Raw genomic sequence first — 12,430 nt, 5'->3', positions numbered from 1 at the left:
AAACTTCAGACTGGAAATGAGAGGGTTTATAACTCAGGGGAACAGCAAGCCTGTCAACAGCAAGGACAAAGCAAACCAATTGCTTTACAATAGATCTTGATCACTCTGTGAAAGGGACTACGTAATCTTGTACCCGATAGCAAAAGACTATGCTGCTTGTCCCAAGGCATCCTTTCTGGCATTATGTCTTGGCTAAAGGCAGTGATAGCTCTGCTTTCTTCAAAGTTGCTATCAGTGCTCTTTACTGCATCTCTGCAGAGCTGTTTTGAGCTCCTGCTCACAGGGTTGCAACTTCCTGAGCTTTCTGCAGGGCATTCGTGATACTTTCCTAGCATTAAGTCAACTTAAAAATTTTTGGTCTTGTTGCTTCTGACACCTCATTCTTATAAACGCAAGTATTCTCCAGAGCTGAGGCCAGTTGTATCTAAAGATTGCAACCTCCTGAAACCTTGACAAATACATATACGTGTACCAAGTATCATGTTTTAGGTTGATACTGCTAATGTAGTAATTAATCACTTCATTGTTGTTGATTTACATTACCTTCTTTGTAGATGAATTTGTAGCATGATCTCCTGGACCGTTCCCAGCCACAACTCTAGCTCCAATTTTTGTGATATAAGGGAGGAAATCTCTCACCGTGGCTTCAAGAATAGGTATTTTAAGTATTAACTTTATAAACTGACTTGAGTAAAGAGCACACAAAATGTGTTCCTGAGGTTATCTTTCTCTCATGACAAGCTTTGTGACTCTAGAATATTCACCCTAGGTAGATAATAGCAATCTCTTTCAAGAGGAAAGAATAATAAAACAAGGATTATTCTGCTGTCAAGTTTGAGTAGAGAAGAATAATTTTAGAGAAAAGCAGAAATTCTAGTTTCATTACTCAGCAAGCTTGTTCAGATAGATAGAAGGACTTTGTAAATCCCACTTTGCTTTTGAAGGCGTCCTTTGAAGCTCATGAGTTTCTGAAAATTTTCAATTGTGAGAGCTAATTTGACAAAATCAACAAAATGAGTGCTTTGATTTCTGGGACTAGATGATACTGAATGATCTGATTTCAGGGATATTCTCTACTACTGTGGGGGGGGGAAGTAAATATCTTGCTGGTTTAATTGACTATGCTGTTTATTGTTCTACTTTCTCTGCAGCATCATATGGAAATAAAAATGGCTTGAAGGCTCTCCACACCTTCTTTGTCATCTTTTGCTTGATGTAAGGAGGTCTGTATGCTGCAGTCAGCTACTAAGACTGACCTCTTCCATTCCCTCAAGTATTCAGACGGGTGACATTTTCTGGGAGGGAGCACACTGCTTAAGTTTTTCCTTAAAACTTACCCTTGCTGTAGCCTGGCAGAGGTGAGGATCCAGTATGCTAAGGCCACTGGCTGTTGCTGATGTTGCCTCGCTGGCTTTTTGCAGTGCCCTGCCGGTATCTGTCAGTTGTCTTTTGGCTTGTCTGGGCTGTTTGTGCTTTGGGTAAGGACTGTCCCAGCTTGCATGGTACCAGATGCAGTTGGACTTGCTTTCCACTGCTGAAAGGGTAACACTATTAGTGAAATCAGTAGTAAGCATAGCATGCTGCTCCTTTAAAAATCAAAATCTAAGGGGATATTTGTTGTTCACAATTTACAGCATTGTCTACCTTTGGACCCACCAATTTCACATCTTTTTCTGTTTTCATACGCAACAATATTGATGTTCTAAACCTGACTTTATACCAGACAGCACTTGTGAGTTTTTTTGCAGAGGGCTTGTGCTCTTTACCACATGGCAGGCTGAATGACGATGGGTCCTCCCAGTGCCTGTGGCTCTGTACAGCTAGCCCAAACCTGTAATTCTGCAGTCAGCTGGACTGGCTCCAGCAGAGCTGTGGTGTTCCATTTGTGTAATTAATACAGCTCCTAAAAGATGACTGAATATCTAAATGGTAGACCATTAATGGCTCCAGGGAGCTCTCGTGGCTCATCCTTATAAGCAACTCTTTAGGTTCCGAAATAAATGCATGGTGAAGCCTTTCTTGTCACCACAGGGTGACCTTCTCATAAAAGGCTCTTCTCTGTCACAGTTGTGATCTCACTTTCTGTCAAATGTTCATATTTTAGTCTAACCCTATAAAACTAGAAAATTAAATGCTTTTTGGCACAGACACGTTTAGTGCAGTGTCGTCTTTCAGCAGCGTCTGCTTCTGCAAATAGCAGTGATTGATTTTTGTCTTCAGCTGCCTTTTATCAAAATCTTAAAGATATAGCAGTGTGACTCTTGTGTTGAATTAATAGCAGATCATTTTTTGAAAGATGACACTGCTGTTAAGTGCCAAGATTGACGAAAAGAATCCAGTCGTGCTGGGATGATAAGTTATTTGGTGTAATGTCTGTCTGTCTCCAGGAGGGTTTCTGTCAGTCTTGCTGCATACACACCCCTAGTAGATCATAGCAGTGACTAAAATTTCAGACATCTTAGATCTGTATTCTGGCTATTTTTCGTTTTATATTATCTTTTTTTTTTTTTCCATTTTTCGTTTGTCAGTTAGCAATCTCAAATTTTAGCAGTTTAAACAAAAACCAAATCAATGCTAAATAAAGATGCAGTGTTACGTGTTGATGTGTAGAAATGTCCTAAAATTGATGACTAAATGTTGCATGTGTTTGAAAGGCCTGACGTGACTGCAAGGTTAGAGGTGTCTGACAGCGGGTGTGAAGGGCATGAGTCGCAGAAGAGCTTGACTTGGCAGGGAGGACCTCTGGGAGTCATCAGTCTGGTTCCCTGTGCAATGGCTGGGACCAAGTGCAATGTCAGATCCGGTTGCTCAGGGCCTTGCACAATCGCTCCAGCCCTGCTCCATTGCACAACCATCCCTGTTGTGAAAACTTTCTTCCTTATGTTCAGCAGAGTTGCCCCCTTGCTGCAGTTCAGACTCTTCCTCGCATCCTTTTGCGAGGGAGAGTGGGGCTATGAAGGCCTGCTGGAGTGGGAGACCGCAGCTAGAGCCTCTCCTGCCCTTCCCAGGCTGAACAAACCCCCTTCCCTCCCACCCTCTCAGCATGGCAGAGACCCCTTCGGTGTCCTGGCAGCCTTGTGCTGCAGCCCCCCAGCGTTTCAGTCACTTGTACTGCTGGGGCTGAAAATCTAGTTGTACTCTTCGGGATTATAAACTACCCCCACCACTTCGTGTGCTTTCTTCTTTGTTGCTTTCATTTCTGCATGAAAACAGACGTTTTATTAAATAAAGCTTGGGTTTGGATGTGCCTTTCAATAATTCAGTGATGCTACAATAGGTTGTTGTTCAGTAGATGTAACTAGTCATTTACAGATATTGCAGTTCTTGGTAAAATACAAGATGTGGGGAAATGAGCATGATTATTTTAAGTGACACTCTGAATTAAGCTCTGGTATGAGCTAACAGTCTTTAAAAAAAAAAAAAAAATAGAAAAGAACTGAATAAGCCAGTGTCACTGGAGTGAAACACTTGGTTTCAAAATCTCCTGTGCTGCAAACAATTGTTTTCAAAACATAGAGTACAAGCTTGATTTAGATTTTCTTTTTTTTCTTTTTTTTCTTTTTTTTTTTTTTGTTTTGTTTTTGTTTTTGTTCCCTTAGGAAGCCTGAATTACTGAGACCTAGGCTAGCTACTAGTAAGCTGTGTATAGATTAGCCTAGGTAGTTCTGAATTCTTCTATTTCTACAAAATTCATTGGTGTTAAACATTGCCATGATGGGGCATAACAACTTACCTCCTGCTTCAAACAGGCTGTACTGCAGCAGAATACAAGGGGTGTATTTACTTCATTCTAAATAAATGTTTTATCACTTAGCTGTAATTGGATTGCTATTGTATTTCAGTAATTATTCCCAACAGCAAATCTGTTTTCTACTTTGCAGACGTGTCTCTTCCCTGACTGACCTTCACGCAGCCTGTCTGAAGGTGTCTTTCTTGATCTAATTCTGTACGATGAGTTTTTTGGTTTTGGTTTTTAAAAGAGGGGGAACTACTGCCAGGGGTAGAATAATTTGTCTTTGCTCTAGTTGTCATGGTGCAAAAGTATGAGCACTTCAGTTCATGCTTGAGCTTTTAGCTGACCCTGGAGAGGCAGTACGATGCAGTGCGTTTTCAAAATGCATCATGACATTTCAGGCTGTGTAGAACCACACTTCTCTCAGTATCACAACCCAAATATCCTGCCAAGTTTCTCATACTTTGTGGAAATTTGTTCTGTATTTAAACATGTCTGTAGACAAATAACTTCCTAAAGTATCTCATAGCTGACCAAGGAATTCATACACTTGTCTGATGATCAGACAGTGTCTACCAAGGAAGTTCTGGATCACTGGATGGCAGTTTTATGTGCAAGAATAATATTCGGTGATTAAATCTTAATGGTTTTCCAGAGTAGCTAATATTTTTTCAAGAGGAAAGCACTGCTGAATGTCCTTAGTGAGGACTGTCTTGTGATAGCCTGCCTTCTGGACAAACTTGTGGAAGAGTCAGTGTTACGCAGGCCCCACAAACCCATCAAAGGACGGCTCCACCCGTGTTCTTGTATGAAGCTCTGAACTTCTGGTTGATTGCCTGGATGACAGATTATTTCAAATGTATGGCATTCAACAGTGAACTTACTTCCACAGTCCAGAATTAGGCTATTCTGATGCCATTTTCTGTTAACTCTAGTTCTAATCCTGCTTTCTGAAAAGGATGGTTTCTGCATTGCCTAAAACATATGTTTCAAGTCTGACTAACCTACTTCAGTGCCTAGAGAACCATATTTTATCAGAACAAAAACATTTTACTAGGTATTGTTACAGTGCTTACTTCCATTATGCTCACAGGTTTTTGTGAAGCATTTTATCATGATGAGCAGTACAATGGCATTAAGCTGCGAGTAGTCTTTGGCTGTGTTTGCAGCTGTCACGGTCTTGTGGTGCAGCCCTGTTGAAGCATGTTTGCTGTGCAAGCCTGCCTCTTCATTTAGATTGCAGCTCTCTACAAGTTATTAGCTGCACTGTAACTCAAAGGACAGGCCAGTTTTAACTGTGAGTAGTCCAGGCAGCATCTGATGCTGTACTAGTTCCACTAGTAAAGAAATCTTCCTTTGGAGATACTGAAAGTCTTTTGATCTTGACTTGTTGTGAAGATAAATTTTGTGTTTTCTTCCTGTATTGGCTTTTATGCTGTCTGTGCTAGGAATCAGTATTTTCATCCTTTCACTTTTCATCACTTCCTTCCCTATTGCACTGTCATCACCCTACAGCTGAAGCTGCCTTCTGTTCATGGACCCCACCTCCTCTCTCTCCAAACAGCACTGGGGATCTGCTTTGATCTGGGAACTTGTGACCCTACGTTTCTTCCTTCAGTGATGGAAACCTGTTTGCTGAATGGATTGCTAGATTTATTTGCATGTAATGGTACTTAAATCACATGAGCAGGGGTTCGGATGGTGTGATGGTTAAAGGAAGAAGGGATATATTAGTGCTTGTATCCCTAATGCCACCAGCTATGCAACATATCTGGGCACCCTGTGACAATGTAGTTTTACTAGCTTGTTGCTCTTAATGGATCAGGAGCGTTCCTCCTTTTCATGTAACTTCTGGTTGTTCTAAAGAATAACTTAGACAAATGAGAATAATGTAAACCTAGTTGTGCTAAAGCTTTGTGTTCTTGGCTATACCCTTTCTTCTCCTATCGGTATGTGTGGATTTTTTGTTATCAAGAATGATGCTTGGGAGGCTTATGAGACCTGCTCTTACAAAACAAAGTATTCGTATTTAGGGAGTTATTTTGACCCCTCTGTCTCTCTTTGTACCCTTGCCCATTTCTTATTACCCCAAGTTTCTTAAATGCAGTCTAGAATTGAATGGTTAATCTATATATCTGGCTTATTCAAGTAATCCACTAAGAAAGTGTTTTCAGAGGAATTAACTTACAAAAAGAAAACTAGGACAGTAAACTTGACAACTTACTAACTGACTGTTTATGAAAAGACAAAAAAGCTTTGCAAACTGGTTAATCCTTTCTGCCCAAGAAATTTAGAACTTGACTACTTCTACCCAAGTTACGTGATATTTGTATGATAGCTGTGGTCTTTGAAAGCCTTGCTTTTTGTACTGTTCCATTCATAAATATAAAAATGAGTTTCTGCTTGTAAAACAACACTATTTAGTTTTGAAACTTTGTGTATTTTGCAGCGCATGCAACCTCACTGGGATGAAAAAAGAACCCAACCTCTCTAGTTGGTAGCAGTTTAGTTCTAGCATTCAGTTTGAAGCTCGGTTACCTGGTAGTGTGTTTTGATGGATTAGATTGCAGGTCTAGAGGCCAAGGCCTCCAGCATTGTAATCACTTGTGTGGTGGGCTTTAAGCATCCCTTCTCCGGTTTTCTCACTGTACAGTCAGTTTTATGATTGAAAAGCTGCTGAAAAACCAGTACTTTAGCAAGTACTTTAGCAGTACTATGTGATTTAGTGTGTGCTAAAAAAATAAAATCACTTTTGGGCATGATGTAAGGCTGTATAACTGAAAATATATTTTTCAAAACTGTTTTTTTTTATTTTTAATATTTCCAGGGAGGGATGAAACGATGCAGCCAGCCAAACCATCATTCCTTGAATATTTTGAGCAGAAGGAGAAGGAGAATCAAATCAATAGCTTTGGGAAGAATGTGTCTGGCCAGACAAAAAATTCATCTGATTGGAAAGTACCACAGGATGGAGACTACGAATTTGTAAGTCTATACTTTGAAATTCAATCGTTGTGACAATCTGTAAGATTTTTAGTCAGAGCTGCTATAAGATTATTTCTTGTTTTGACAGACTAATGGAAACTTGAGGAGATTCTAATTGCTGATGTATTTGGATGGGGCTTTTTGAAAAACTCATTTTCTTTAGCTATTTCTCAGTAATCATAACAAGTCATTATCTGTATAGTTTCCTTGTTTAAAAGCAAACAAACAAACAAAAAAGCCTGAGGACATGAAGGTACAAGCTATCTTGCTTTACTTCCCCATTATGCATTTAAAATAAAAGAATAGAATTCCAGATGGCAGTTAGGAAATGCAAATCCTTAATGTGTAGTGTTTGACAAAGAACAGTGTTAGAACCATTGAATTTCTTTGTTTTTTCTCAAGCTTTGGCACTGGGTTTTGGTTTATTATATAAATGTTGAACTTGTCTTCATTTCTCTTTCAAGCCCTCAATTTCAGTCTTCCTAACTAAGGTTCACATGCTCAGAATTTTCAGGAACTTTTCAGAAGTCCAAAGAAAGCTCTCCTATTCATAAATTTGATGTAATTTTTTGTGAGGATGGAAAATTTCTGGTTTGAGTTCAAAATGCCAGAAGATGAACGCTCTGCTGAACACCATTCCCTCCACTGCATTTTCTTTCAATGATACTTCACTGCAAGCACTTCTTGTTTTAAGTGCATTGTGCACCCTTACGATGTCTGTTCATGTTGCCCATGGTTTAGGTTGTCACACTGCATTCAGCAGTTGGTGAGATTCACTCCACCTTCACAAAGCAGTGTGGAAAGCGAAATCCCTCTGCTAGTCACAACTTGAGGAAATGCTTTACTTTCAGTCTGGAATAATAGCTGGAGCTTTTCATTCTCTTTGTACAGATTGTATAGACTACTGCTATTACGTATATTTTGTTGTCTTTGCTGCTGTATCTCAGATTTTCTTATTTAGACTGAAAAGGATGACTAGCTGAGGAGAGCTGTTGCATTCTCTCTCTTGTAGCCCTTTGCGCTACAGTTATGTTTAGCCTGAAGGCTTAAAGTCACTGCATAAACATGTTTTGCAAAAATAACCTGCAAGCTGCATGTGTATCACAGGGTCTGGGCCAAACACGTGATTCCAGTCAAGTCAGATACTTTATCTCATTCACCTTACATGCTGTAATTTAATTTAATGATAAACAATTATTTTTCAATGTGTGGTATTTCCGAGGAAAGATGGGCTGGTTTGGAGTATCTTAGAAGTCTTTTGTAGTCTGCAGAAGATGGCCCAAGGGGAAATTTGCTGTAATTATTTTACTTTCTAATTTGGTTGATAACAAGTTTAGCAATTATCCTTATTTCCACTGAGTAGGATGTATTCCAGCCTGCATACCATGAGCCTTAGGTGCAGGCTACACCCAGTGAGCAGCACAGGCAGCATGGATGACACAAGGAAAGGTCGGTGCCATTCTAGCAAAGAGGACCTACAAGTATTTTTAGAATGTGGAAAGCAACTGTTTGACATGCATGTGACCTTGTTTACTGATTTCCATTAGTACTGAAGTATTGCCATGTGCATAGATTACCAGTGTGCTGGAAGCAATAAAAGCTAGCAATAAAATGGGATTTGGGTCACCTTCACGTAGTAATTTGTAGAAATTTTCCTTCCCAGCTGTATGTATTTCTCTAGTTCAACCGTGTATGAATATACCAGCCTGTCTTGTGTGCAGATTTTGTAACAGTTACTTTCTTTTCTGTAGGATAAGAAAAATGCTTGAAAGCAACCTTAATAAATACACATGGGTATTTGTATAGTCCTTATCTGAGGGTTAGTAACAGGAACCTCACATTGTGTAATGCCTTTAAAGACTTAAAACTGGGTATTTCTCCCATTTGGCTAGAAATGGGTCAATTTGATGGCTAGCTATGGGTAAAAGTAATGTTTATTAATGCTTTATTAATTGAAATCATCAATGCAGTAAGCATTGTGGAATAAGAAAAAAATACATTCATTAGCTGTATCAAGTACATCTGTCCTAGGCTTGCCTGCAGCTATAACTTATTTCTGCATTGTCAAAGTAGGTAGGTTTAAGCAGACTTTTTCTATAGAGTTTGCAGGATTCCAAGTAGAAATGAGATCACTGAGGTGCTGGGTGAATACTAGTTTCTCCTGGGCCTTAAGAAATGATTGCAATATTATTGCTTTATGCTACTGCAGAGTAGATAAATATGCCTTGTCTTCTTTTCTGTATTCTTCTCCTTCCTATATCACTAGCACCTGGAATCTCCTGGGTTTTTTGGGAAAAAAAAAAAAAGCAATATTAAATACAAAAGATTTTTGTTCTTTTCCCCTGTGGCAAAACCATTTGACCTTTTCTTGACTAACATTGTTCCTCTGAAGCAGGCAAATAAGACACTATTTATATCATGATGGCAATGTCATGTTAGATAAGGGTTAGATTGAGTCAGCCCCATCCGCTGCAGAGCGGAAAACCCAGAGATCCTGTTCTAAAAGGTGATGAACTCCATTCCTCTCAAACGTGGCGCTCTGGCTATGTCCTGGTTGTGGCCAGAAATGGTATAAACCCAGTGTATTTCCAGCCTTGGACTTCTGAGGTAGAAGTTATTATTAACTGATTAGTCAATGCCCAATGGTGTTCATGTTTATCCCCACTCATGTTTGAACAAGGATCTCTAAAGATTTAAGCACTGCTTGGTTACAAAAAATGTTTTCAAGAACATTATGATTTATTTAACATGGGGGAAAAAAATACTAATTATGGGCAAAAATTCTTGCTTTTAGGAGGAATATAACAAACTCTAATATGAAAATGCTGCAGGGGTAGGCTGTTAATGGGCAGGCTGCATTGTATGTAGAATTCCTAATTGCCATAATCAGATCTCGAAATTTTTGTAGCTGAATTTAATTTTGCCAGTGAACATTAGTCACATACTGTTGCACAGACTTAAATTAATAATGCTAGAAGATTTGTTTAGACAATGTCATACATTTTTTCACTTTAATCTTTCAGTAGTACTGTAACATACAGCAAAACTAATTGTGCAGTGTTTCCTGCCCTTTGACAGAACAAACCCTTTGCTTATTCCTATTTTAAAAGCCTTTTAACTGCTCTGAGCAGGTCAGTATTCTAATATAGCATGTGGCTAAAGTGGGATCACTTCTTTTTATTCTGCCCCTGCTTGAAAGGCCTTCAGTCTTGCCAAACCTATTATAGCACGTATTTGTGGATCATCCAGTCGTGAATGTTGTGTATTGTATCACTAATCATTTTATTGAAAGCCTGTTTTATTAGCAAATTAGCAGCTTCCAGCCATTCATGACTTATGGTAGCTATGACAGTACTGAAATGTTTTCAGTTTTATTTCATGCGTTATTTCATGAGTGTGGCTTCACTCATGAAAAATGAGTGGCAGTAGTGCCCCTGTCAATCTTGAATTTTGCCATCATGATGCAACTGCTGTTGTTTTAATACCTGTAGTGTTGAGCTTAGGTTTTGCTGTAAGTCTAAGTCATAATTTTTCATATATCAGTGAATCTATGCTGATTAAGTATCCTAGGGGCTTGTTTTGGATGTGGAGTCAAACAGGACCTGAGCTTTTAACAGACACTAGAGCAAGAGTACTGCAGGACATCAAGTCTTTCTGTAGGCTTTACACAAGGAGTTGAAGCCACTTGCTCCAAGGCTTTTTTGATTCCAGCACCTGTGTACCTGCTGACCATTCCTGGCCTGTGTAAAGCAGCCTGTCAAGACCTTAATTGGTACAGACACTTTTACGTTGGCTTCAGCTGCTCTTGCTATCCGTGCTTCAGTGGAAGAACACCAGGTGATAGCTGAGCTTTTGAAGGAAAGCATTGCCATTCACCTGCAGGACCTCAGTGGAAAACTGCAACCATCAACAGTCGTTTTCTGCACTGGCAGTCTTCATCTTGCTGCTGCAGCTCTGGGAGGGAAGCTGACATTCAGAAACAAGGTTTATGTCTCTTTCCTAAGAAGTATCCTGCTTCCTTTGGGAAGACCTTGTTTTGCTTGCATATGCTAAATCTTTGGTGAATCAGACCTTTCCTATTCCTACAATTATCAACAGCCAGTACTTTGGGTCTTTCCTTCTCACTCCTTGGCTTAAAGAAGAGGGTGTACCATCACAGGTTCTCTCACTGAAGCAGAAAAACTTTGGAGCAGAACTTTTTTCCTTACAAAAATAAAATTAATGTATATCCTTGAGAGTGTCAAGGTGTGCAGAAGCAGATGGAGTACATGTGGCAAATTTCTCAGCTTTCTGCGGAAGGACTGCAGAATTTGGTTGTTGTCATGGCCTCTGCTCACAGGTTCACCACACTTCAGTCTGCCGTGAGTGAATCTGTGTTTCAGGTCTTGTGTTTCCGTGCTGTGAGTGCTATTCTCTGCACTAGCTTATCTTTTTAGCTCCCTTTGAGAAGTGTCTCATCGGCCGCTGATGGGAATTTCTTTGGACAGGAAAAATTGGTGTGACTTCCCCCACTTTTTATCACTTTTCAGTGCACAGTGTCATCTGTTTCTCTACCGCTGGGGTAGACTGTCCTGCAAACAGTAGAACTGCTGCTTCTGAAATATTTGCAGGGCAAAAGAAGGAAGGATGAGCAGGAGCTGTTAATTGCCTCTAATTGAGGGGAAGAATGCAGGTGCTGATCAGCTTCAACTTTTGTCAGGGCTGCATAGTCAGAGCCCTCAAGTACAAGCAACAGTTCTTGTTTCCGCCTCACCATCTGCTAGACAGAGATGGGCAGAGAAGGGACTTTGCGGAGAGCCCTCATGTACAAGCAGCAGTTCTTGTCTCCACCTCACCATCTGCTAGACAGAGATGGGCAGGGAAGGGACTTTGCGGAGTTACAGGAGTTGCAGGAAGGGCTGGGTTTGATCCCACAGCTACAGATCTCTTTCCAGTAACCAGTTGTCTAGCCTGTTGCTTCCAAAGTGGTTGGTCCGCAGCTTGCTGTCGATACCTGACTTCTCTGTGGACTGTGCTCCTTAAAATTCACTAATTTTGAAATGAGGTATCTTTATTTCAAAAGTGTCTGTAGATATCTTACTGTGGTCTTTGGTTTTGCCTAGAAGCTCTTGTTCCAGACAGTATTCCTCTTCCTTACACTGAGTCCTGCCAGCAGCTCCTTGGAGCAGGAGGCTGTAGGAGTTGGATGGTTCACCAAGCCAGTGGGACAAAGGAGTGAGCAATAGAAATATATTTCACGCTTGCAATGCAATTTGTTTGGATAAGAGACAAAGCAATAGTCTGGCAAACTGTTGAAGCAAAACATCAAGAAAACACATTTTAATAAAGTCCACTTTCTAAAAGTATATTCACATGTCTTGGAGTTCTGGAATTATCTGCACTGCAAGTGTTGGTATCACAACTGCAGCGTCCTTTAAGTAACTTGGAATAACTGTATGTCCATTTATACTTACTTGATAGGAAACGGTGGTATTTTTTGTGTCTGTCTGTAAGCAACTTCTAGCCAGAGCTTTTAACAGCTACTGCTTAGATCTTTCTTTTTCACAAGTATAACATAAATGAAAGTGAGCCTTCCTCTTACCTGAATGGAGGTGTAATTCTTTTTCTTGAAGTAGTAAAGAAAAATATAATTTTCTGTTTATTGAGACAAAGTTTCAGTATGCTGCTGTCATCTGGGACATCCTGTTTTTATTAACATCCTCATTTCTGTGC

At 39.9% G+C, this 12,430-nt stretch overlaps 1 protein-coding gene across 2 annotated transcripts in view; it reads left to right on the top strand.

Moving 5' to 3' along the window:
• Positions 1-12,430, top strand: part of STK4 (serine/threonine kinase 4) — a 49,195-nt gene that overhangs the window by 18,727 nt on the left and 18,038 nt on the right. For both annotated transcript variants that reach the window (XM_075018373.1, XM_075018383.1), the window contains exon 10: positions 6,561-6,718. In XM_075018373.1, the coding sequence (XP_074874474.1) occupies positions 6,561-6,718 (158 nt within the window). The remainder of the gene's footprint in view (positions 1-6,560; positions 6,719-12,430) is intronic.

The sequence above is a fragment of the Buteo buteo genome, chromosome 2 (genome assembly GCF_964188355.1).
Source record: "Buteo buteo chromosome 2, bButBut1.hap1.1, whole genome shotgun sequence".
Lineage (NCBI taxonomy): Eukaryota > Metazoa > Chordata > Aves > Accipitriformes > Accipitridae > Buteo > Buteo buteo.
This window is presented reverse-complemented; position numbering and strand designations above follow the sequence as displayed.